The 23,800-nt window shown below is 36.6% G+C and overlaps 1 protein-coding gene across 2 annotated transcripts in view; it reads right to left on the bottom strand.

Moving 5' to 3' along the window:
- Positions 1–5,393: 5,393 nt before the first annotated feature.
- RNF217 (ring finger protein 217) overlaps positions 5,394–23,800 on the bottom strand; it is a 144,927-nt gene continuing 126,520 nt past the window's right edge. Inside the window, exons 5-6 of one of the 2 annotated variants that reach the window (XM_034990495.1) lie at positions 18,673–18,744; positions 7,718–17,284 (exon numbers count right to left, since the gene is read on the bottom strand). In XM_034990495.1, coding sequence (XP_034846386.1) covers positions 17,211–17,284; positions 18,673–18,744 — 146 coding nt within the window. In that variant the 3' untranslated portion in view covers positions 7,718–17,210. Of the gene's footprint in view, positions 5,742–7,717; positions 17,285–18,672; positions 18,745–23,800 lie in introns of those variants that run through there. The other variant, XM_034990496.1, reaches the window with a different exon arrangement.

Raw genomic sequence — 23,800 nt, 5'->3', positions numbered from 1 at the left:
TATCTTTAGTTGTACTTTAATCTGTGTTGGGAAAGTCCTTGGTCCTCTTGTCCATCAAACTAACGTCTCATAATTCTTTGGGATTCTCTTTTTTTAATTGTTCCTTTCATGAAGCCTCCTCAATCAATAAATGACATTTATTGATATAAAATAAGGTTCCCTGAACTGTTGTATGAGATATGATGCTGGTTGGTACTGAAATTGAAATTTTCTATTTTAATGGTTCTCTACTTAACATAGTTATATATGTTTAAAACATACTGGTTTTCCATTTATGATAATAAAAGAAAGCTGGTTTTGGAAATATATTGATTTTTTCTTAAGGAGTAAACTAGTTTAAATAAAAATATTAAATAAGTTACAGCTCATTTGGTTATGGTAAAATAGCATGTAAATTATAATACCTTGAGGAAATACTGATGGGAAGTTTAACACGTCCCTATTCAAAATTGTAGTGTCCAATATGAACGCCAGAGGGCTCCAAATCATAATCACTTTAAAACATAAGCATGTAGGGGCGCCTGGGTGGCTCAGTTGGTTAAGCGACTGCCTTCGGCTCAGGTCATGATCCTGGAGTCCCGGGATCGAGTCCCGCATCAGGCTCCCTGCTCGGCAGGGAGTCTGCTTCTTCTCCCTCTGACCCTACCCCCTCTCATGCTCTCTTTATCTCATTCTCTCTCTCAAATAAATAAATAAAATCTTTAAAAAAAAAAAGTCATCTTCCTTTAGAATCTACTGTTAATTGGGGGAAATAATGGCTTGAAATAAGAATTGGCAATCTTTATGGCACCATCAGCTATAGAGAAGAATTCTACATAAAGAAGTCTGTCTGGGATTGCGTCTTATGAGCTTAGTTAGTGAAGTATTTCCTCTTTGCATTAGAAGAAATGAGATCGCGGGGCGCCTGGGTGGCTCAGTCATTAAGCGTCTGCCTTCGGCTCAGGTCATGATCCTGGAGTCCCGGGATCGAGTCCCGCATCGGGCTCCCTGCTCGGCAGGGAGTCTGCTTCTCCCTCTGACCCTCCCCCCTCTCATGTGCTCTTTCTCAAATAAATAAATGAAATCTTTAAAAAAAAAAAATAAGCATGTAAAAGATGGCCTTATCTCAACGGTAACAAATCCATTGATGGTAGTAGCTATGGCTTCTTGATTATCCACTCTGCTTTAAGCATTTTGCTAGGCAATTGACATATATAAACTCATGTATTCCTCACAATATCCCTTAAAATGAGCTATTATTACCTCCATTTTATGGGTAAGATTCAGATAATGACAATGTTTAATTGTTGTGTTTTGATCTGAACTTTGGAATTCAACATTGATTCATGCACTGTGCTAAGGCTTTGAGATAGATCATCTCAGTTATAATTTACAGTAACCGTGTGAATTATATTGCATTCCTTGTTTGTAGATGAAGAAACAGAGAGATTAATGTTGCCCAAGATTTCATGGTAAGACAGTTATTGGTGGAGGTAAGTCGGCCTGAAGCTAAAGCCTTCAATTTCACTAAGTCAAGCAACTTCTCAAAGATCTCAGAATAAATTCTTTCCCTTCATCTCTTCATGTTTCTTTTCAAGTGCACTGAATAGGTACCATTTAATAATAATTATGTATGTTGTATAGCAGTTGGTAAAAGCAATCATCATACAAACCATAACAATGTTGATACAAGTATTGGAAGTTTATCACAATTTCTTCTTTTTTTTTTCCCATTCAAGGTCTTAGTGTAACTTTACAATTTACATCACAATTTCTTCCTTTTATAGTTAATGTGCTTATAGCTGGTGAGAGAAATTTCCATACTTATGTATGCTTATCAGAAAAAAAAATAAGCAAGAGAATGAACCACTAGACCTAAGCAAATTCATCATTCATTCGATGCTTATTTCATGATATAATAAAGTGACCTGTAAAAAGGTAAGAATAAGTTCAAACCTAAAGCCATTGTTGGCTACATGACTCTGGGTTATTCTAGAGATGTGAGGATTAAATACCTTTGTATTTGTGAGTGCTCTATTAAAAAAAGTGAGCGCTCTATTAAAAAAGAGAGAGAGAGAGAAAGAACTAAAGAGAGATTCCAGGGTAATAACTATAATTATTATGGCTTAATAACTATGCCTTGATTCAGCTAATATTTATGCTGCTAAGAGCATTTCACTAGAACCTAAGACTGTTTGCTGCAAAAAACTTCCATTGTATTTTACATCACAGTAGAAATATCATGCAAGAAATTTAAATTTTAAATTTTTAAATGTGATAGTAGCCCTACATTAGAATATTTACTTTACTAATAAATAGCCTGGGAAAAACATGAATAGCATAGTCTTAGTTCCTGACAGCAAAGATAATTATAGAACTGAAGCGTTGGCCTTTGCAGAGGTTTCTCCCATTTGCCTGTTCTGGAGCTCGCAACAAATATTTCCCTGTGACAAGAGTTTCTACCTTTGGTAACCAGATCATCCTCTACCTTTGGTAAACAGATCATCCTCTAAATGGTTCGAAATGTGCAGGTCCATTATACTCCCGAACTTATCCAGCGAATTTTCCCAGGTATTGCGTTTTTCAATGCTGAAATTTTCATTTGGTTCTGTTTTTAACAATTTCTATTTCTCTGCTGAGATTTTCTCTTTCCATTCATTTCTTCTTTTCCAGTTTTCTCCCCTCCATAGCTCCCCTCTTGCCCTGTCTTCTTTCTGTAGTTCTGAAGGGGGGTAAAGACGGCGAGAGTTCCGCTGTAAGGTCAGCAGCTGCCCTCCACAAGCTTGCCTTTGGGGCAATGCCATTAGAGGACAAGAACTGAGGCCTTTTCCACTGTGAGGATTGCATCTCCACATTTTGATTCCCTACCACATTCTGCTTGGTCTGGTTTATTCTCAGTCTTTTCAGGTAGTTGGGGTATTCTTTGTTGTGCTCCGAGGGAAGGATCAGTTTAGGGGGTTAACACCACCAGAGCAGAACCAGTACTCCTCAGAACATTTCTTTTTATTTTTTGAAGATTTTATTTATTTATTTGAGAGAGAGAGAGTACAAGCAGGGGGAGCGGCAGAGGGAGAGGGAGAAGCAAGCTCTCTGCTGAGCAGGGACTCCAATGTGGGGCTCAACCCCAGGACCCCAGGATCATGATCTGAGCCAAAGGCAGACACTTAACTGATTGAGCCACCCAGGCGCCCCTATTTTTGTTTTATAAAGCACGTTTTTGGTGGATGAAATAAAAGCATGATGCAAAGAGCTAGAATTGGATAATAAAACATGGCTACCTGAAGCTTTAAGCACATTTGTTCAGCCTTAAAGCAGTTTTTGGTTAAAGATTTGAGGCCTTTTTGGGTTTATTTAAGTTAAGTTGAAATGGCCATCTAGAAATAGGTTTCAGGTGGTCTTTTGGTTGCACTTGATACTTCTCAGTTCTGCTCCTGGACTATGTCTAATGAATTGGATTATTACAATTTTCCAGACCTGTATCAATTCATTTGTATGGAATATAAGCAATAAGAATAGTGTTCTTAAGGGCTCTTAACAAAGATATGAGAGACATTTAAAGTTGTGCTTAAAGACCTGATAATTTTTTAGCAACAATGTGTGAAGCATCCCAATAGAAACCTCTTATTGACTCCAGTGGCCTTAGAAAATCTGATTCTGGGGGCGGCTGCATGGCTCAGTCGTAAGTGTAATCATATGACTTCACATGATCTCAGGGTCCTGGGATGGAGCCTTGCTTGAGTCCTGCTCCACGCTCAGTGCAGAATCTGCCTGTCCCTCTCCCTCTGTACCCCCTCCCCCACTTGTGAGCTCTCTCTCAAATAAATAAATAAAATCTAAAAAAAAAATAAATAAAAACCCTGATCCTGCTTTCTATTTTCCTAATTGTCAATTTGCCTAACACTGAATAAAGTTTAAATACCAAGTAATGAAAGGTGAGAACTGGCCCAATCCTTTTTTTTTTTAATTAATTTATTTTTTAGTAGTCTCTACACTCAACATAGAGCTTGAACTCATGACCCCAAGATCAAGAGTTGTTTGCTCTTCTGACTGAGCCAGCCAGGCGCCCCTCAATCAATTCTTTTTAAAATGTTTTTCATCCAACAAAATGGCATCAGTATTTAGCAGAATAGTGGATATTTAATAAACAGTCATTATGAAGCAACTCCAAGAATAATGGAATGATTCTGAGTGCCTCTGGTGGTCGCAGGAAATTTTACAGTGATGTGTGGGGCTTAGGGCACAGATTTCCTTGGAGTAGAACTGAATAGTTCCAGCAAAGAGCTAGCAACATGACTCCAAAAGGTCTTTGAGCGGCCTTTATTCTGCTGCTCAGGCTTCAGCTTAGGGCCTCCTGAGTTAATTGCAGCCTCCAGCCTTTCTTGCAGGGCCAGCTGCTTTTTATGGTCAGAGGAGATAAACAGAGGCTCAATAGGGGATCTATTTCTGGCCCTTGAAAGGGCCTCTGTGCCGCTGGGTAAGGGGGAAATCGTCCAACCTCCTCCGTGGAATGCCTGGATGATTTCTTGGGGCTGTCCTCCGCACACTGGCACTTCCCGTACCCAGTTTAACTAGTAGATCAGCTGAGCGAGGCTAGCTTTAAAACGTCGGACGGTATGCCATCATGTCTAATTTGGCAAACCAACATTCCAATTTGGCAAGCCAGTATGTGTGAAGTTGATGTTGAATTACTGGCCAGGATAAGCAGCATATTAATTTAGGGTCACAATTACAATTCAGTGATTGTTAATAACATTCTCTGGGTCAAGAGTGATTTGCTTGAGGGACGGGAGAAGGGAGTTTCCATTTATTGAATACTACCTTGGGCCTCCTGTAAGAACAGTATCCACAGTATATTTATTTCCATTGTGCATTGTTAAAACGAAGTTTAACTTTATAAAATGGTGAGGGAGGTTTTTAACTGCTATAGCTTGATTTTATTACCTATTACTGTTCATATGTTACTATGTTAGAGATCTGGTTCCCCATATTCAAGGAAGGGAACTTGGCTACAGAGAGTTTGAACCCTTAGTCCAAGGCCACAGCACCCACAAACAGGTAGTAGAATGCAGGCCTCTTTACATTACCCAGACCATCATCTTTATGTGATGTGAGTTTCTTGGTTAGAAAAGCAAGTCAAGAACAAAACCACTGGTTGCAGAAGAAGCATTAAGGAAAAATATCTTCTGGGGACGCCTGGGTGGCTCAGTCGTTAAGCGTCTGCCTTCGGCTGAAGTCCTGGGATGGAGTCCCAAGTCAGGCTCCCTGCTAAGTGGGAAGTCTGCTTTTCCCTCTCTCTCTGCTCCTCCACCTGCTCTCTCTCTCTCTCGCTCGCTCTCTCTCTCAAATAAATACATAAAATATTTAAAAGAAAAAATATTTCTCTTTTACAATGGTTTTTATTTCTGCAAAGAAACAGCCTTAGGCCCATAAATAGTACATCTTTTAGATATTTTTCACTATTATCAACTGATTACATAAAAATGCATACTGTAAAAGGAGACAGAAAAATTTGAACCCAGCTCTAGTAACAAGTGAGCCGCTCCAATGATCTCTTTAAAGAGATGGGGTCTATCGGAGCTGCCGTGTGACTGCTTGGACTCGCTTAGATTCCGCCGCATCACGGCCTCCGCAGGTAGAAGGGATCACGGCCTCCGCAAGTAGAAGGGCGCGGCACAGGCAGTCTCAGGCTCTGAAAGGTCAGGCGACGCTCCAGTTTTCATGTAAAACGTTGCTGCCGTCGTACCGCAACAATTACACATTTTCTAGAAGGAAAACCGTGCTTGCATCAAATGGGTTGTTCATCTTAGAGAATTCCCTGCATCCTAGAACTAGGTTTTTCTGGGGAACAGAGGAGGTGGAGTGGGTTTTCCAAATGGAAGCCTGGAGCACGCCATAGATTGTGCTGTGGCTGTGCTTAGCCCTGTCTTAGGGCTGACCAGAAACTGTCTCAGGTTTCCAGAGAATTCCATATAGGAAAGGGGAAAGTGTTTTTTCACTCCTTCAAAATTACTTGTTGAGCCATTGATCTCTATGTATCAGACGGTGTTCGATTTACTGAGCCACCACACACCAGGCATTTTAACCCTGCAACAACCCTTCCAGGTAAGCGTATTCTAATTTTACAGATGAGGAATTTGAGGTGCAAAGATGTTAAGTAACTTCTCCTAGTTGCCGGAGCTGAAACGCAGAGCCTAAATTTGTAATTCGTCTGTCCGTCTATGTTCTATTATGCCTGACATGCATATAGATGCTATACATATATATATACATATATATCCTATAAATAAAATATTTGAGACATATCTATACTAAAGGTAGTGGTAGTTTATCTAAAACTGAAATTTAAGTGAGTGTCTTGCATTCAGGGTGATAACTGCTGGGTGGTAGCCTCCTCATGGCCAGCAAGGAGGCGACAAGCTGTCATCATGGTGCTCGAATTTTATTTCATGTTGGATTAGGACCCACCCATATGATTTCATTTTACCTTAATTACCTCCTTAAAGGCCCTATCTCCAAAGATGGTCTCATTCTAAGGAGCCGGGGTTAGGATTTCGACATGTGAATTCTGAGGGACACAATTCAACCCATAGAAAGATCATACTAGACCAGAGTGGGCACTAAATCCAATAACTGAAGTGAAGTGAAGACACCGCAAGTAAAGAAATGCCAAGGATTGCTGGCAACCACCAGTCACTAGGGAGAGGCATGAAGTAGTCTCCCTCGGGGCCTCCGAAAGGGACCAACCTTGCCGATGCTTAATGTTGAACTTCGGTCTCCAGAAATGTGAGAGAATACATTTCTGTTGTTTTATGGCATCCAGTTTGTGGCACTTTGTTATATTAGCCCTGGGAAACAAGTACAAAGTGCCTTGTTTGGGAGTGATTTGCAAGGAATGCTCAACAGAGGAGGCCATGGTGATGTGTCCCACGTGGTATGGCCAGGATGATATTCTGCAGAAGATACTGGGCCTGAGGGCCACGGAGGAGGAGGAGTTCGACGGAGCAGGAGAAGGTAGGGAACCAGCCTGTGCGAAGGCATGGGGGCTTGACATGTTCTGTCCGGGTTGGAGAAATGCTAGAACTGAATAATTTGAACCAACTTTAAAAATACGTTGCACAGATCCAAATTTAATTGCTGAAAGAGATCTTAGAGATTGCCACCTCACTGGTCATCTTAGACTGACCTCTGGATAGTTATGTGGCTAACCTAATGTCACCATCCAAATTAGTCAAAGAATTCAAGGTAGGAATCCATTGTTGAAACCCCTGTCTGGCACTGTCTCCCCCAGACCAGTGCTGGAGCCTGGCCTTTTCCTAAATGCACGTGCAGTATATTTTTATAATACAGCAGGGGCTCAATACATGTTTACTGAAAAATAATTAAGTGAATAAAGAGTACTGAATGGGTTTTCCAACGAATGAAAAAGTCAGAAAGTAACTGGCATTATCCCATGTGCTTGCAGATACACTGTTTGCATCAGAATGTGCATACTGATCCTCCGTATTCTGTGAGGCTTCCCCAAAACATGCCACAGCAACACAACACAATCCACTTTCCAGAAAGCATACCCCGGATTTCTGTTCATTCCTGTTTCTCTCGTCTTAGAATCTAGTGCAGAAATGACTTCAATAGATCTTTCCAAATTTACTTAGGTTCATGTAATTGTGCCATTGTCAAATTTTACCTTTTCATTTTTTTAAATTCCAAATGCACTGGAAAAAAAGACAAGAGTCTTCTCTTTTAAAAACTTTTATTAGGCATTGCTAGATGACGTTGCATGATGTATCACACGCATCATGCGAGTAAACAGCACTCCACAGGAATCCGTACAATAGCTCATACAGTGACAATAAAAATAGTTGATTCCCATTACAGTTTTCATCCGAGTAGAGTGTCATTATATCCTTCCATGAGATCTGATCTCACAGTTAAGATTACCCTTCCATTCTAAAACAACCAACCAAAAACATTAAAAAAAAAAAAAAAAAAAGAAAAAGCCCAACCACAACAAAAGGCCATAGGGACATACCGAAAGTCCAGAATCAGACTCCAGAATATCGTAAGGTATCCACCTTTTGAAAGATTTGCCCCTAAAATTTGTGTGATCTGACACTTGGGTTGTTTTTACTGCCAGCAGCAAGGGAGATCGTATTTGCTAACAACGAGCAGTAAACCAACACATATCCACGGACAATTCTTGAGGTAATAGATTTTTAAATTTCACTGCTTAAAAAAAAATCTGTTAATTTCCAGGTCCCGTCCAGCAGGACATATCTGTTGGCAGGAAGATTCTTTTCCTCTTTTCCTCTTTGTCAAATATGTACACATATTTTCATATACAACCTGTGTCTTTGTCTTTTCTAAGCACACGATTTATTTTAATTATTCATCATACATTCATCAGGAAAAGTTGAATTACATACTATGGTACATAAACAATACAACAAACCCAACTTTTTATATAAAGCTAACACAAAAGGCAAAGACCAAGAAGAGCAAAATAACATTGTACAAAATATCTTGGTATCGATAAAGCCCACTGTGAATAAATAATTACATGTAAATAGCAAACACCATGGTTCTTCAGCATCTGTGTGGAGGTGGGTTACAAATAACATATTGCTAAAGACGAGTTGTAGGAAACAGATCAAATTCTTGAAGGTCCATATATTTACCTTTATTTTTAATGCTTTTTGTAAAGTAATTTTGTCCTCATTGGAGCTAAAAAGACTGACAGCCATTCCAACTTCCGTTTCAAGTTTTGAAGATCAGCACTCTTTTTTGCAGCTTAAAGGTACATTTCAATAACAATGGCTTCAAATTATGGTGTTTAATATCCTTTTTTTTATTCTTTAGCTTAAAAATAAACACTGAATTTAAGAAAAAAAGATTGGCTAACCTGCTGTTCCAGAGATAATACAGTGGGTTAAATGCAGCCTATATATACCTCTAAAGATACACTGTCTCATCAGCACTTTAAATATAGGGGCCAAGGAACACTCACAAAAAATATATGGCTCTTTAGGTAAGAAATAAAGTCAAGTGAAAAAAAATAAGGCACTAATAACATATATAAATGTTATATACTCTCATCACACAAAGCACCATATGGAAGGTTAAAGAAGTATACATTAGTGCTATTGGAAAATAGGAATAAACCCAGTTTCCCCTGACTTTTATTCCTCAATTCCTTCCTTTCTTTTCAGTAATTAATGTACTTAAACACTAAAATGGTAGGGGAAATTATAAATTATACTAAAAGCACAATTCATGGAACCAACAGCATGAAATAATCATTTGGAAATAAGTTGATTACTCTAACAATGTAAGAAGTTAAAGTCTTGAATACTCCCTATTTTCCAACATTTTCAACCCAATGGAATTTGTTTCTTCCTTTCCAATTTTCTTTCAGGGATTTCTACATAATATTATCATCTATTTTCTCATTTTATTTCTACTGCCTCTTTTTAAAAAATATAGTCAAAATAGTTCCCTCTACATAGTTTTATGAATACCAAAGTTAATAGTATGGCCAATGAAATGTAGAAAAAGTTAAAAAACAAAATCACGTACATATTTTCCAATGTCATTAAAAAAGAAAATCTCTTTTCAGCTAGGCTCATTTTAAACATGAGAAATATTGTAATTTATATTACTTGGAAATTGGTTACAAATTTTGCAGAAAACAAAAAATTTCTGAATATACAGCAATAACAGATTAAACACTCAAATGTATTTCTTTTTAGCATTTTACACTCTGTGAAAAAAGAGAACGTGAATCATTTAATAGTCCCACAGTTTTGCAACAGGTATACATACATATAGATATATCTGTTTCATGAATATATCTTATGCCAAATTTTGTTTAAAATAAAAACAAAACAACTAACCATTGTGGTTTCTTTATAATGTGTTAAGTTTTAATTACACTGTTTTTGTGTTCCTTCTACACAAAATTATTTCTTTGATCTCTCAGAATTTACTACTTATTAATAATTGATTTCAAATAAACAATAAGATTGTCAATTGATTTTTACATTAAAAATCTGTTAAGTTGTTCTTGTCAAGGTAAATGGTAATGTATATCTATAAACCAATTACTCTTCTCGGTGTCATAAGAAATATAAGGTTGGTCTACTCTTTTCAATGCCAAATATAGAATTTTAATTATGATGAAAATGATCAAAAATAACAAAATTAAGGTATTGTCATATGGAAGTTAAAAAAAAAAAAGGCCTTAAGGAAGGGGCTTATAGTCAGCTGATAAAAACTCATGATGATTTATCTAGAATTTTCTTTATAAAGCATGCTAATTTTCTATAAACTAAAAATATTCAAATATATAAAATATTTAGCTAGTGTTTACTTGAAAGAATCAGTAAAAGTATATTTGGACATAGAGGAAGGAATATGTTAATGAAAAGATATTATTTTTGAGAATTTACTGGATTATTGAGACTATTTCCCTACCTGGGGCATGTGGTGAACCCCTTCCAGGAAACTGATGACCAACAGCACAGTTTGTCAGCTGTAAGGAAAAACCTGCAATGACATTATTTCAGCAATTTCTGGGGCCCTTTAACACCCAAGTTTGACTTTCCCTTAGGTTGTTCCATATCATATACCAAACCTATGCTAAATATATCTTGAGTGTTACTTATGCCTAAATGGTATCACTGAAAATGTTGAACATTTGCAAATGACAAATGGTTTCTCTAGAATAAGGCTAATGTTAGTTACATTCAATGTTACTACTTTATATTATCAAAATGTCTAATAATGTTCACAGAGTATGAATCCATGGTCAAATCTTATATACAAATGCTACACTACATAAATCCAGCCCCAAGTCCAAGCTGTAGGACTTTTTGCTGACACAAAGATCGAACACCAGACATGTGGCAATTTTGGATGAATCATGAATGATTTGGGATCAGGTTGGATGAATATCCACACATGCTTTCTGTCCAACTAATAGGCAAACACAACACTGATTTTACAATATTCATGAAGCAATTTCTGAAGCTTGGTCTCAGAGTATTATTAGGCTCTCTGATCCAACTGATATCTTCTCATTCATTTTATTTCTTGTCAGAGGGGCTGGGCAGGGTAATCCAACTCCTATCAAGAGGAGGGGCAGTGTACCAGGTACTCCTCACACATTTCAATTTACAAAGTAAGCCAAGGTAAATGATGTTCACTACCAGAGCCAAATTATTGAATTTCATTTCATTAGTCGACGAGTCAATGGTGAGACGGAATTTAATCCACAGCTGGCCAAGATGGGAAGGGGACAGAAGAGGGAAAAAGCAAGATAACTAGGAAATCTAAAGAAAACGGGAACGGGATGCTGAAGTACATGAGCATTACTTCAAAAACAGGGAAGAAAGTCATTTAGTATTGATGAAAAAAGTGAAAAAAATGTGGGATAAACTTGAAAAACAAAATATTTTCTATGCCAATGAGTCTGTATAATCTAAGTGATACGGAGTTAAATATACCTAAAGAAATTTCTTTCTTAAGGCAAAAGAAAGTGGCCCCCCAAAAAAGGCAGTGGCAATATTTTGTGTATTTAAAAAAATAATTTTTTACCTTGTAAGTCATATTGTTATTCTCAAAACAGTCACTTTTTTAGTGAAAAAAAGAATACAGTTCATGATACAGATAATTACATGCTTCTACAATTGGCACTCTATACGGGGATCTAAAGTATGTGATACATGACGGCTTCAGCTAATGCCCCAAACAGACAATTAATTACAAGTCTCACACTGTGTGACTCTCTGCTTCTTGGATTTGGATAAAGTCAGCTAAAGTACTACTCTCAGAACAGGGATGTCCAGTAGCAGTCCCACATAAGAGTTGGCTATGAAATGAGTATTAGCCCTATCCTCAAAACCAGAGTTATAAATGAGTTCTACCGCATTTCTCCTTTAAAGATTTGCATCATTGGTTTGCACTGAAAAGGTAACATTTCACAATCCTGAAGACACCCCAATTTTTGGAACTCTGATTTTGTTCAGACCATGTATTAATGCTTCTCTAAAGTTATTTCAGTTTTTTTTACATAATTGTAGATGTATATATTAAAAATGGGATTTTGCAACTTATTTTCCAGAGGAAGAAGATCATAATTAAATTATAAGAATGTTAAAAAAAGTCATGCTCAAACTGGCTGTTGGTGATAGTTTTGATTTACTATGTTTCTAGCCAGTGGAATTCCTTTTATAGATTTCATGAAAAATGAAAATGCAGTTAAAATGCGGCAGAAATTAACTTAATATTTTAAACAAACATTCCAGTTAGGTTACTAAGGTAACATTAATTACTTGTTATGTTTGAGCTGATATCAATTTTTAGAATTACTGTAATTTTCGGAAACTCAGCTACATTTTTTTCGGGTATGTTTTACTTGCTTTAAATTTTCAGCTCTGATTTCTACCCTCTCCTCCCCCCACCCCAAATTTAGAGGTGACATATATTTACTAATACTGTTATTCTATTGTCTCCATCAAAATATATGCAACCTTTTCTTTAATTCTGTTGAATTACTTAAATGGCACAAGTATTTTAAAGTGCATTATTTCACTTTAAGGCTCTATTTATAATAGACACTAACACAAAACAATAAAGCTGACCACAAGAAAAATTACTTTCAATAACTGGGATAGATTTCACCTATAGATATGAAAAGATAAGCACGTAATCCAATGTGAAGACTCACATTAAGGCAAATGTGCAGTTTGCTCCTAAAATTGAAAAATAAAATGGCTTTTGACATGATTTTTGAAAAGAAATTCATACTAAAAGAAGCATACCAATTACTCTCATTTAGGCCACTAGCTTTTTCTATAATTGTAAATTTAACAGGCAGCCTAAAGTCTAATGTTACAAACAACTGCAATGTTTAACAAGGGAGAAGATGGATCAACGTCTTGGCAGATGTACTTGAATTTGACAAAGCTCAGGAAGGAATACCAGTGCTTTGCCCATGCCAGAGTGAGCTTTTCACCTGTCCTGTTCCTGCTCCTCTTTTGCAGTGAAGAGGAGCTAATTAGAGTTATCAGAGGAGTGGAGAAAAACCAGGTTGGGGAGAGTCACCAGGGACTGGACGAGATGACAGGGGTCTGATGGTATTTTAGGGGACCCAGGGGTCATTTGGGTGGTAGGATTGAATGCGAAAGGCTCAGCTGGGGGCTTGGGTGTCAAGAGATGATGGGTGGCACAGGACAGGGAATTTCCAGACAGGCACAGCCAAGCAAGCACAATGAAAGAGAACAGGTTGTAATCAGATTGTGTTTAATAATCTTTGATTGTTTTCCTGTCTGTTCTACCTTTAGGATCAATAGCACCTAGCAGAAAATCAAGGTGGTGGCCACAGGTTGTTACTTGTACCAAAAGGTTTGACCCCTCTCCTCTTCTTAGCTCCACATAGAGGTCTTAGGGAACTTCTGGGATTCGTTGTAAAAGGAATGTTTCATGTGATTTCAAATTTATGAGCATTCCAACAAACTACCAAACCTTACAAATAGTCAAATTTATTTTTTGTAGGTAATTGTGGTCATTCATAATTTCCAGCATATGCTTCCTATTTTTCACAATGGCATAATTAAGTTCCTTTGTGGTGCAACATGCATGAACATGGATAGTGTTTAAAAAAATGTGACAGACATTATCAGTTTAGCTATTTGCTTTAAATCCCTCAAATTTTAAAATGAGGCAATCCAAATATCAGTGTCCCTTACAGACATCTTGTAGACATCTCACATTATCTTAGAAACATCTCATTGCATTTTTTTTTATTGGAATAAGATGGACTTTCCTTTATACGTTTTGGCCACATATCTACTTGGCTAATCAAGCAAGGGGGGAAATTATCCTGCAAAAGATGCTTTTCTTTAAAAACTCCTACATAAAACTCCTACATGATCTTTCTTTTTCGCCAAGAAAAGGGTCTCAAATATAGCATCTCTATGATCTCATTCACTGAAAAAGCGTTAAAATTTTATTACAAATATCTTATAAAAAACAAATTTTGAAAGTTATGGAAATGTGTACATAAAGTGATAAAAATATATGTAAAAGATCTTCACTGATGCTTTGTAATAGAGAAGTAAAAACAATCTCGATGTCCATTCAATAGGGACTCATTAAGTAAAGTATAGCCCCACAATGGAATATGTAGTAATTTACAAAAGAATGAGGTAAATCTATTTAAACACTTATGGAAAGGCATCTACTAATGTGTAATAAAATGAAAAATAGTCACAGGACATTAAAACTACTGTTCTATTTGTATAAAACTAATACACACAAACATATACAAACACTTGTATATTTGCACAAAGTTTCTGGAAGGACATATATCAAAACATTAACAGTGGTTACCCCTAGAAAATAAGGGGTGGGGTGGAGCAGATGAATTTGTATTTTATAATTCTATATGGTTTCATTTTTTTAAAAGGAGTATATATTACATTTACAATAAAAAAATGACAAGCTTTGGATAGAACAATACTTATTTTATGTGTACGCTTCTTTTTCTAATGTAGCTTTTAGAATTTATCCCAAAAGTTACTACTGTTTAACTTTCATTGTTGGCACTAACATATAAATAATCCTTCTTATTTTCTTCTTTCTTTTTAAGATCTTGATGACACTTAGTAAAAACATTCACAAATTATTACTTTAAGTCACCATCAGGGAAAGGCCTAATATATACCAACTTTGAAAGAGAAAAATGCATACATTAATTTAAGAAATCTATGCAACAGAAAAATGAAAAGCCTGTGCAACACTGTGTACAGTATCTCAAGCATTGATGAAAGAGCCTTCACTGATGAAAGACACCACGTTGTAACTGGAAAATTGGAACGTTTCTAAATAATATAAAAGTATCTCCAAAAGATAAGTTATTCAAAGGAAGGAATAAAAATCCCTGAGTAGATCAAAGACAAGATATGCAATAACCTAAGAAAATAGATTATCTAAGACCAGAGAGTATATTATTTAGCCAGTTGGTATATATGCATGTGGCATTTGTATTTATATGCAGCTATGGAAATATTAGATATGTGTGTATGTATATTTACATATACATATACATACACATCATACATAAGCATATCCACTAGATTTAGAATTCATCACATTCACATATGGTCGAACTAACACCTAAGTCCAGAAAAAAATGAATTTACAAAAATTAAGCACTCTAATGACAGAATTACATGGATTTAGGATAGAAATTTTCATTCTCTTGTTTTAATACTAGAGCACATAGAATAGGCACTCAAAAATATTTGTCGGCTGGATGGATGAATGGTAAGATGAATTTGTGAAATTAGAGCGTCACTTTTCCTTGCATCGTGTTAGGTTTAGAAACAGGCCATTGTAGGATCATAAATGGCACACCCTCCTCTAACTGAATGTAGAATAGCCTAGAAACTGCAGTATAGCTAGCCTGAGTGTTATTCAGAAAGAATGGAAGTGTGCTAGCTCATTATCCATGCAAGTAAACTTCACTATCATGGACTTCTTAGGTCTGATAAAAATGATAAATGTTTTTCCATTTCGGAGCCCAACAAGACAAACTATCCATGTTAATGCATGTTTTATCACAGAATTTATTACCATTCAGATAAGGCTGCTGACAGATAAATGCTACATCTATGCAGATAGTTAATTTTAAGGATTTGGAGTCAAGTGGAAACTTCAGGCTTCTTAGCGGTTTTTACTTCCGTTCTGCTGATGAACTTCCATGACGAAAACAAAGGAATAACATAGTTTAGTTGCTTGTCCTTTTCTTATTTTTAAAGACGTCTTGGTTTGGTAAAACTTCCTGAAGATATTTCCTTCATTTTTCCAAAAGTTGTTTCTATTTTAGATAAACCCATGAACACAAAAAGCTGTGTTTACAAATTACCCCATCCATAAGAAGATATCAACACGTTTGAGAGTATTTGAGCAGTAAACATAAGAAAAACCCTTCAAAACTCATTTTTTAAAATGAAAATCTTGGGAACAGATTAAAAAAGATAAAAAAGAGAGCGAGAAAGAGAGAGAAGAGGTAAGAGGTTGGGGTTTCCAATACTATCACAACTTGACCTAAAGCGGAATTATCTATAATTACAAGTTGATTAGAAAATTAGCAGAACAGTGATTTGTTTAAAGGCTTAAGCAGTTCTTGCTACAGCAAATTTGTTTTTTAAATTAACTAATCCTGTCTGAAGGATTTGTTCATTTAGTAAAGCACGTATGCCAAAATATAAAAAATCCGAAAAGACTGAACGTTCTGGTCTTGAGAATTTCCTAAAAGCAGCCTATCAGTTTCGTCACTTAATAAAGTTTGGTGATCCTCGAAGTGACATTGCACAAATTTCTTGTGTGTGTGCATGTGTGTGAAACAGAGAGAGAGAGCAAGGAATAGAAAGGGTCAACATCAAAATAGCCTGTTGTCTACATTGACTTTAATTCAGTCCATTACCAAAATATGCCCAGAAAGGAACGATCATCTTTAAATATGTCTATGAAAATATGGAAAATAGTGTAGAGGCATAGAACTTGATGAGTACAAGGTTATTGGACCTAGTTTTAACACAGATACTTATATACACATACACTCACACCCCTGCACAGATACACTTCAGTAACTCACGATTCTTCTCATTAATTTTGTTTCACTAGTTCCCTTTTGGGCATTGAGATTTTTAACAATTATAGCATCTGAAGGATGAAGGAATTATACTGCACAGGCCACAGACAAAAACAGGTGCGTATGGTGAGCTTTTGTCTTCTGCAAAGTGGCCTTGCTAGTTTGTACAGGTGGCATGATTTCAGCTATTCACCCCACGTCTCAGAAGAGGGCCTGGAAGGAGGGTTAGGTACAAAGACCATCCAAACAACGCTCAGGAGAGGCATGCTCAGACAATTCTGAGGATAACTGGTTCTTAATGAAAATATTTTCTTCCAAGAACCAGTAAGAAGGTCAGAGTTATGATACAGATACTTATAGTCTATGAAAGTGACCATTTTTTTTTTAAAGCAGCAAACTGTGTAAGGAAAGGAATCAGGATACCATGGAGAGACTGCACCAGAGCCAGAGGCGTTGTGGCCTGCAGACAACCACAGGGGGACAGGACGGGACGGGACGGGACGGGACGCAGTGTTTAGCGTGCCATTCTGTGTGGCTCCTACCCGTACCAGCTTCGTTCCACGAAATCATCTGCATTTTACCAGTGCATTCCTGTCCGTGATCGCTTTCTCTGTTTTTTACAAAGGCAATAGATAGGAAATACAAATAAGCCTGAGGATAAAAAAAAAAAAAAGATTAAAGCTAATTAGGAGGAGAGGCTTTTAGGTTTATACATTTGAAAAGTTTCCACTTTCCACTTTGCAGTCATTTACAAATGATCGCTACTTGGCAACGCATGCAGATGAAGATGGGGGAGACACCTACCGTATGAAATGTATTTACTTCTGTAAGATTTCATTCTGTGTTAGTTTCTGCAATTCTCTGCCCCTTTGAACAACCTCTGTGGCACCAGTTTGAATATGGAACCATGTTTTCTATCAAAATATCCAATCTTAGATTTGTCTTCTTTATTATCCCTAGTCATATCATTTGCACCCTGATAGGACACTTCGGTCTTGGGCAGGACAGAACATCACTAAGGAACACGGGCTGTCGAGCCAAACGCCAGGTTCGAGTCCCAGTTCTACCGCATCTGAGGGCCTAGTAAGCTTGATTTCCTCCACAGTAAAATGCAAATAATAACAGTACCAACTTCCTAAAGTCCTTCCTAACTACTCGTAAGAACAAATGTCAGTTACTTTACAATTCTATCTGTCCCATACATGTAAATAGAACTTTACGTATGGAAATTTATTTTATTTAGAAAAGAAAAAAGAAATCCCATCTACAATGGGGAACAGTCATCAAAGCAATCTTTATCTATAGTGTTTAATTTAAAATTCTCTAGAGCAATGGTTCTCCAAGTGTGGTCCCTGGACCGGCATCATCAGCATCACCTGGGAACTTCTCAGAACTAGAAATCCATGGGCCCTACCCCTATATGGGATCAGAAACTGAGGGTAGAAACCAGCCGCCTGTGTTTTAACCAGTCCTCAAGGTTATCCTACAGCATGCTAGAGTGTGAGAACCAGTGCTTTAAAATACCTATTTCACTATACTTGTATGAATGAAACTATACAAATCACTCATGCATTTTCTGTTTGTCAGTGCTGAAGTATGTGTTGGGTATATGTTCACACTGAAAGTATCTTTTTTACTCAGGGTCCACTTTTACTAGAACAAACCAATTATACAAGGGTATACCAGACCTTTTTCCTTTACGTTCCAACTTAAACTCAGAATTGGAAAATTTGAGTTCTAGTCCTTTGGACTCTTTCATTAAAATACTAGTTGTATTAACTTTGGTATTAAAAGGGAATTAATAATGTTTTATAAGATACATGAATCAAAGTCTTCATAGACTGCAAAAGTGTCACACAAATACATCCTATATGAAACACACTCCTCTGAATCTATACATCATATGCTGTTTGCTTACCTAAAGCAAGCATGGAACTGATATGTCCACTTAGTAACTGACTCATATTATTACATTTACACTCATATTCTCCTATGGCACTCAGAAAATTCTAATCTCAGATATGTTAAGTGTTTCTTACCGATTACAACTGCTATGGCCCCTAGTGCTAATCCCAAGACCAGGATTAGAGGTGCAACGAATAATTTTCCAGCTAGAAAACAAAAGGCAAAACCATTTAGAGTCTTAAAACTAGTTTATCAAACAATTTCAGCAATGCTTCTTAATACCACAGTGTATATTGTTTTTTAAGAAGTCTGGTTATAATTAAGGCAATATTTCTCTTAGGAAATGGATCAGGTGTAGAACAAATATACTTATGTAAATTCAGTAACTCCGCAGAAGTCCTGGGCACATTAGTCAAACGTCTCATAAATCATTTAAACTTCATAACCAAAAAAATTCCAAAGTTACAGGTCACTTTATTCTATCAGGACCATTCATCTTTGTGCTTTTCCTTTAAATATCTTTCATTTTTCAAGATTCTGAAAGATTAACAAAGGAGTGACACATTCAGAGTTGGCAGGAGAAAATCTAATTAGCTCACAAAATGGAAAGCTAGTAGGTGCTACAGAGGATTACATCCAAGCCCACATCTGAAAAACTGATTTACTTACTTCCTGGGTCCAAAGAAAATTAATAATATGAACACCTGGCAGACTGAACTACAATTGGGATGCTTAAATATTGTTAGAGGGGTGCCTGGGTGGCTCAGTCTGTTAAGCATCTGACTCTTGGTTTCAGCTCAGGTCATGATCTCAGGGTCCTGGGATCAATCCCTGCATCCCGCTCTGCACTCAGTGGGGAATCTGCTTGAGGATTCTCTCTCTCTCCTCCCCCACCCCAATTCATGCTCTCTCTCTCAAATAAATAAATAGTATCTTTAAAAATAGAAATAAATTAATAAATATTGTTAGAGAAAATTACCAATTACCATTAAACATACAGTATATTTAAGGTTATTCAAATGAATCACTTTAATAAATTCAGAGAAAAAAACTGATGTTGCCAGAGGGGAGGGGGTGGTGGTAAGGGCAAAATGGGCAAAGGGGAGAGGGCAATATGGGTTTCCAGTTATGGGATGAATTAAGTCACAGGGATAAAAGGCACAGTATAGGGCATATAGTTGGTGATATTGCAATAGCAGTGTATGGGGACAGATGGCAGCTACACTGTGGTGAGCACAGCGTAAGGTACAGAGAAACTGAATCACTGTGTAGTACACCTCAAACTAAGGTAACATTGTGTGTCAACTAGAGTTAAAAAAAAAAACAAAACAAAACGCAAATTGGAAGGTCTGCATTGGTCTCATGGAAAAAATAAAATAAAATGTGAGAAAAATAAAAGGAAGCACTTATAAGAAAGCTAAGTGCTGGTCAGGTTGCCAAAGGATGGCATCAACTAGCACTTTTTTCCTAAATAAATAGCTGAGCAGCGATTATAGTAAGTGCTAGTTTCATGTAAACAGGGCACGGAGTTCACAGTCAGAATTCCACTCACTTTGAAAGGCACTAGCAGACACGGAAAGAGGGTGGTGGTTAATACCTTGTTGTGATACAGTCACCTGGACCTTAAGGCATGTGACACGGCTGCACAATTCAAACACAAAAAGAGGTGAGAATGAATGGAGGGGCTTTGCCATTTAAGGATAAACCAGCGACACTACTTTACAAATTAAGGGCAGTAATTTGGAATAAGCAATTACCTAAAAGACCCAGAAATATAATGCTGCCATTTGTTGGAAGTTTGTCAGAAAAATATTAACTTTTTTATGTTTACAGAATGGTTTTTGGATCCATGACTAGACAGATAGAAAATACAGCTTTTAATATCTAATTTAAAAAGAAGACTATTTAACGGACCCATGTCTAACCATGGGTTTTGTTTATATTTTTTGCCAATGACAGAATCCAATTTAAGCAGTATGAAATCTTACTGAACAATGACATTTTCTACATTCTTAAATAAAATTGGCCTGCATATTTTATTTTTATTTTTTAAAAAATATTTATTTATTTATTTTGGAGAGAGAGAGAGAGTGAGCAGGGGGGAGGGCAGTTATTTATTTTGGAGAGAGAGAGAGAGCGCGAGCAGGGGGGAGGGCAGAGAGAGAGGGAGACAAGCAGACTCCCTGCTGAGTGGGGAGCCCACCTCGGGGCTCCATCCCAGGACCCTGAGATCAGGACCTGAGCCAAAACCAAGAGCTGGACACTAACCCGACTGAGCCACCCAGGTGCCCCTGGCCAGCATATTTTAAAAGAATCTGTTCTTTCCTGTACCCATGGTTCAGTATATTCATTCATGTTTTCTTTTTAAATAATTAATATATTTTCATAATAACAATGAAACATGATTGCGAAGTAATAGCACTGATTTTTTTCCCCAAAATATCACAGAACTTGAAGAACCAATGTGCTCTTTCTTTGGGAAGTAATAAACTTATATCGATCATGCAATCAATGTTTAATACATGTTTAATTTTACTTTTGAAACTGTTTTGAGGAATTAAGCACACCTCTCATAATCATCCTCACATAATCTCACATCCTCACATAATCTAATCCTAGATTATTAACAATTCATTTAAAATACTATTCTCAGTAGCTGAAATAATATTCTATTATACCCATATATATTATTTAAATATTTAAATAATTTAAATATTTAAATATTCATGTGCTTACTTTTTTGTTCCTTTTTTTTTTGCTATTTTAAAATATACCTGCAAATAAACCACTGTCAGCCTAGATTTGTCATATTTTAAAATGTCCTTCACTTTACTATCCAATTTCCTTGCAAAAGAATTGCACAAAATTTCTAATTCGTTCAGTAGTGTATGAAAGTCCAGCATTGAGTATTAACAAGAAAAACTGCTAATCAATAATTTTAAAAAATCTTTTTTTTAACTTACACTTCTTTGCCTACTAAGAGCATTGAACATTTTAAAAAAATGTTTATTGGCTACTTGTATTTCCTCAATTCTGGTTCCAGACTTCATCTTTTTAAAAAAATTGGATATTTATTTTTGGAGGAGGCTCTATTGCTTTTGTTCATGTAAATTATCTGCCACCTAGAAATCATTTAAAGACCTATATTTTCTTTACTATTATACACTTTAACTTAATACTTTGAGCATTTGTATATAATGATATGAGAACTCAGTACTTTTTCTCAGTCCCTTTTATTCCCAATGCCATTCATTGAATAATCTGCCTACTCCCACCAGAGAGACAGCCCCATGTCAGAGGCTGCTAAACTCATCCTCAAATCTCTGTTCTCCCTTATTCTTTAGGAGCAGAACCTCTGATCCATAGCTGGGCACATGGTCACATGGAATGCAATCATGTTTCCCATCCTCCAGCTGTGAGAGCAGAGCAAGCCCTTTCTCTGCCTCTTCCAAGGACGTCTGGAGGCTGCAACCCCAAATGGAGGGAGCAAACTGGATTACATCACACAAAGACAAAGGCTGGGAGGGCTCTGCTATCATCCACCTTCTCTCTTATATGGCAGGGAGAAGCTAGGTTTGTGACTTACAGAGTCATTCCTTTTCCAAGCTTTTGGGTGGCTGGGAGAGGTATGGGCCGCCCTATTTGGAGCTAGGATCCAACAGAAGTTAGAAGCAGCTGTACTGGAGGCGGGAAAGCAGGTGTGGGAGCGAGAGATTTTCTGAAAGCCAGATGCCCCCTACTTTGTCAGGTTTGTCCGGACACACATGGGCGTGCACGCACAGTAGAAAATAGGCCCCAAACAAAACCATTTACAGAAAATTGACCATAAAATAAAATTTTAAATAAAAACAGAAAAGACTGTGCAGAAAAGATATTTCTCTGCTGACAATGTTCACTGGCTGTGCATTTTACAGGCTGTTAAATAACTCAATTCTATCTTATGACCCGAGAAGAGGATTCTAGTGGCCTCTAGGCAAATGAGAGGACCCAAAGAGAATGCATCTAAAATACTACTGGACAAATAGGGCAAGAGATAACTTCCCTTATTTAAGAATGATTAAAGCAAATAACAGAAAACAAAAATAAAAGATTATTAAAATAAAAAATGGAAGGAAACACCTTGCCACAAAATGTCACTGAAGTAGGAAAAGAAACCTAGTAATACAGAAAATATAAGAATTTTGTGTTTTTTGATGGCTCTCTGTATATACAGATTTACAAATAGGTTACAGCTCAAAACTTAATTTGCAATTTAGTATCTTCATGGTAGTAATGTTGTAAATAGGGGTTAGATTCCCTAGCTATCCCTCCAAAGTCTATTTAACTAATAGGTAAATATTGGGTATACAATTATAATACATACAAGCAAATAAACAACAAATACATATATTACAAGCAAGTAGAGAGGAAAACACTGAAAATCATTAAAACCAATCTTGACTATATTGAACGCTATTGGTTGTGAACAATTACATTTAATTAAAGCTCAATAAGGATATTTCATAGAGATCATACAAGATTTTAGAAAACGATGGCAATGGTTTCCATGTTAAAATGAATTTTAAAATATATGTTCTAGTTTTACCTAATAGAAATGTGCCATTAGCACCAGCTTTGTTCTGATTAGCCATGGTATGATTCTAGTAAGGTGAGGGGTTTACAATAGTAATGAAGTGATGGAGGCTTAAGGCGAGATAAAAAGAGATTTTCATGAGGTAACTAGGCAAAAGTCGGTAGCAAAGGGGAAATGTGGAAGACGTTAAAAAGTATTGTACATCCATGAGAAAGACTCTCAGAGAAGGAAATATTGGAGTTTTGTGTAATGAAAAAGAGAGGAAGAAACCTCACAGTGGACACATTCCAGAGAAGTAGGGAGCCATTGGAAGAAGCAGTATGAGGTCAGAAGAACACCGTATCACACAAAGGTGGTGGCCTCAGGCCAGAGCAGGAATCTGGGTTTATGTTTGTGTATGTGTATATGAGACCGTGTGTTGTTGAGGACAAAGAAGAGGGTAAAAACTCAATCCAAAAAGGCATTTCATTTGGATACTGAAACTTGGGTTTGTAGGCAATGAGGGCATTTGATACTCATTTCATTAACTGTCAGCTATTAATATTAATAACACAATAGAAAATACATACAATGGCCTCAACTCTACAGATACAATAAGACTCCAGTACAGGGATATTTATTTATTTTATTTTTAAATTTTTATTTATTTATTTATTTATTTATTTATTTATTTATTTATTTATTTATTT

Source organism: Mirounga leonina, unplaced genomic scaffold (assembly GCF_011800145.1).
Source record: "Mirounga leonina isolate KUSES-001 unplaced genomic scaffold, KU_Mleo_1.0 Mir_53, whole genome shotgun sequence".
Lineage (NCBI taxonomy): Eukaryota > Metazoa > Chordata > Mammalia > Carnivora > Phocidae > Mirounga > Mirounga leonina.
Note: the sequence above shows the minus strand (reverse complement) of the source record. Positions and strands in the feature narration are given on the sequence as shown.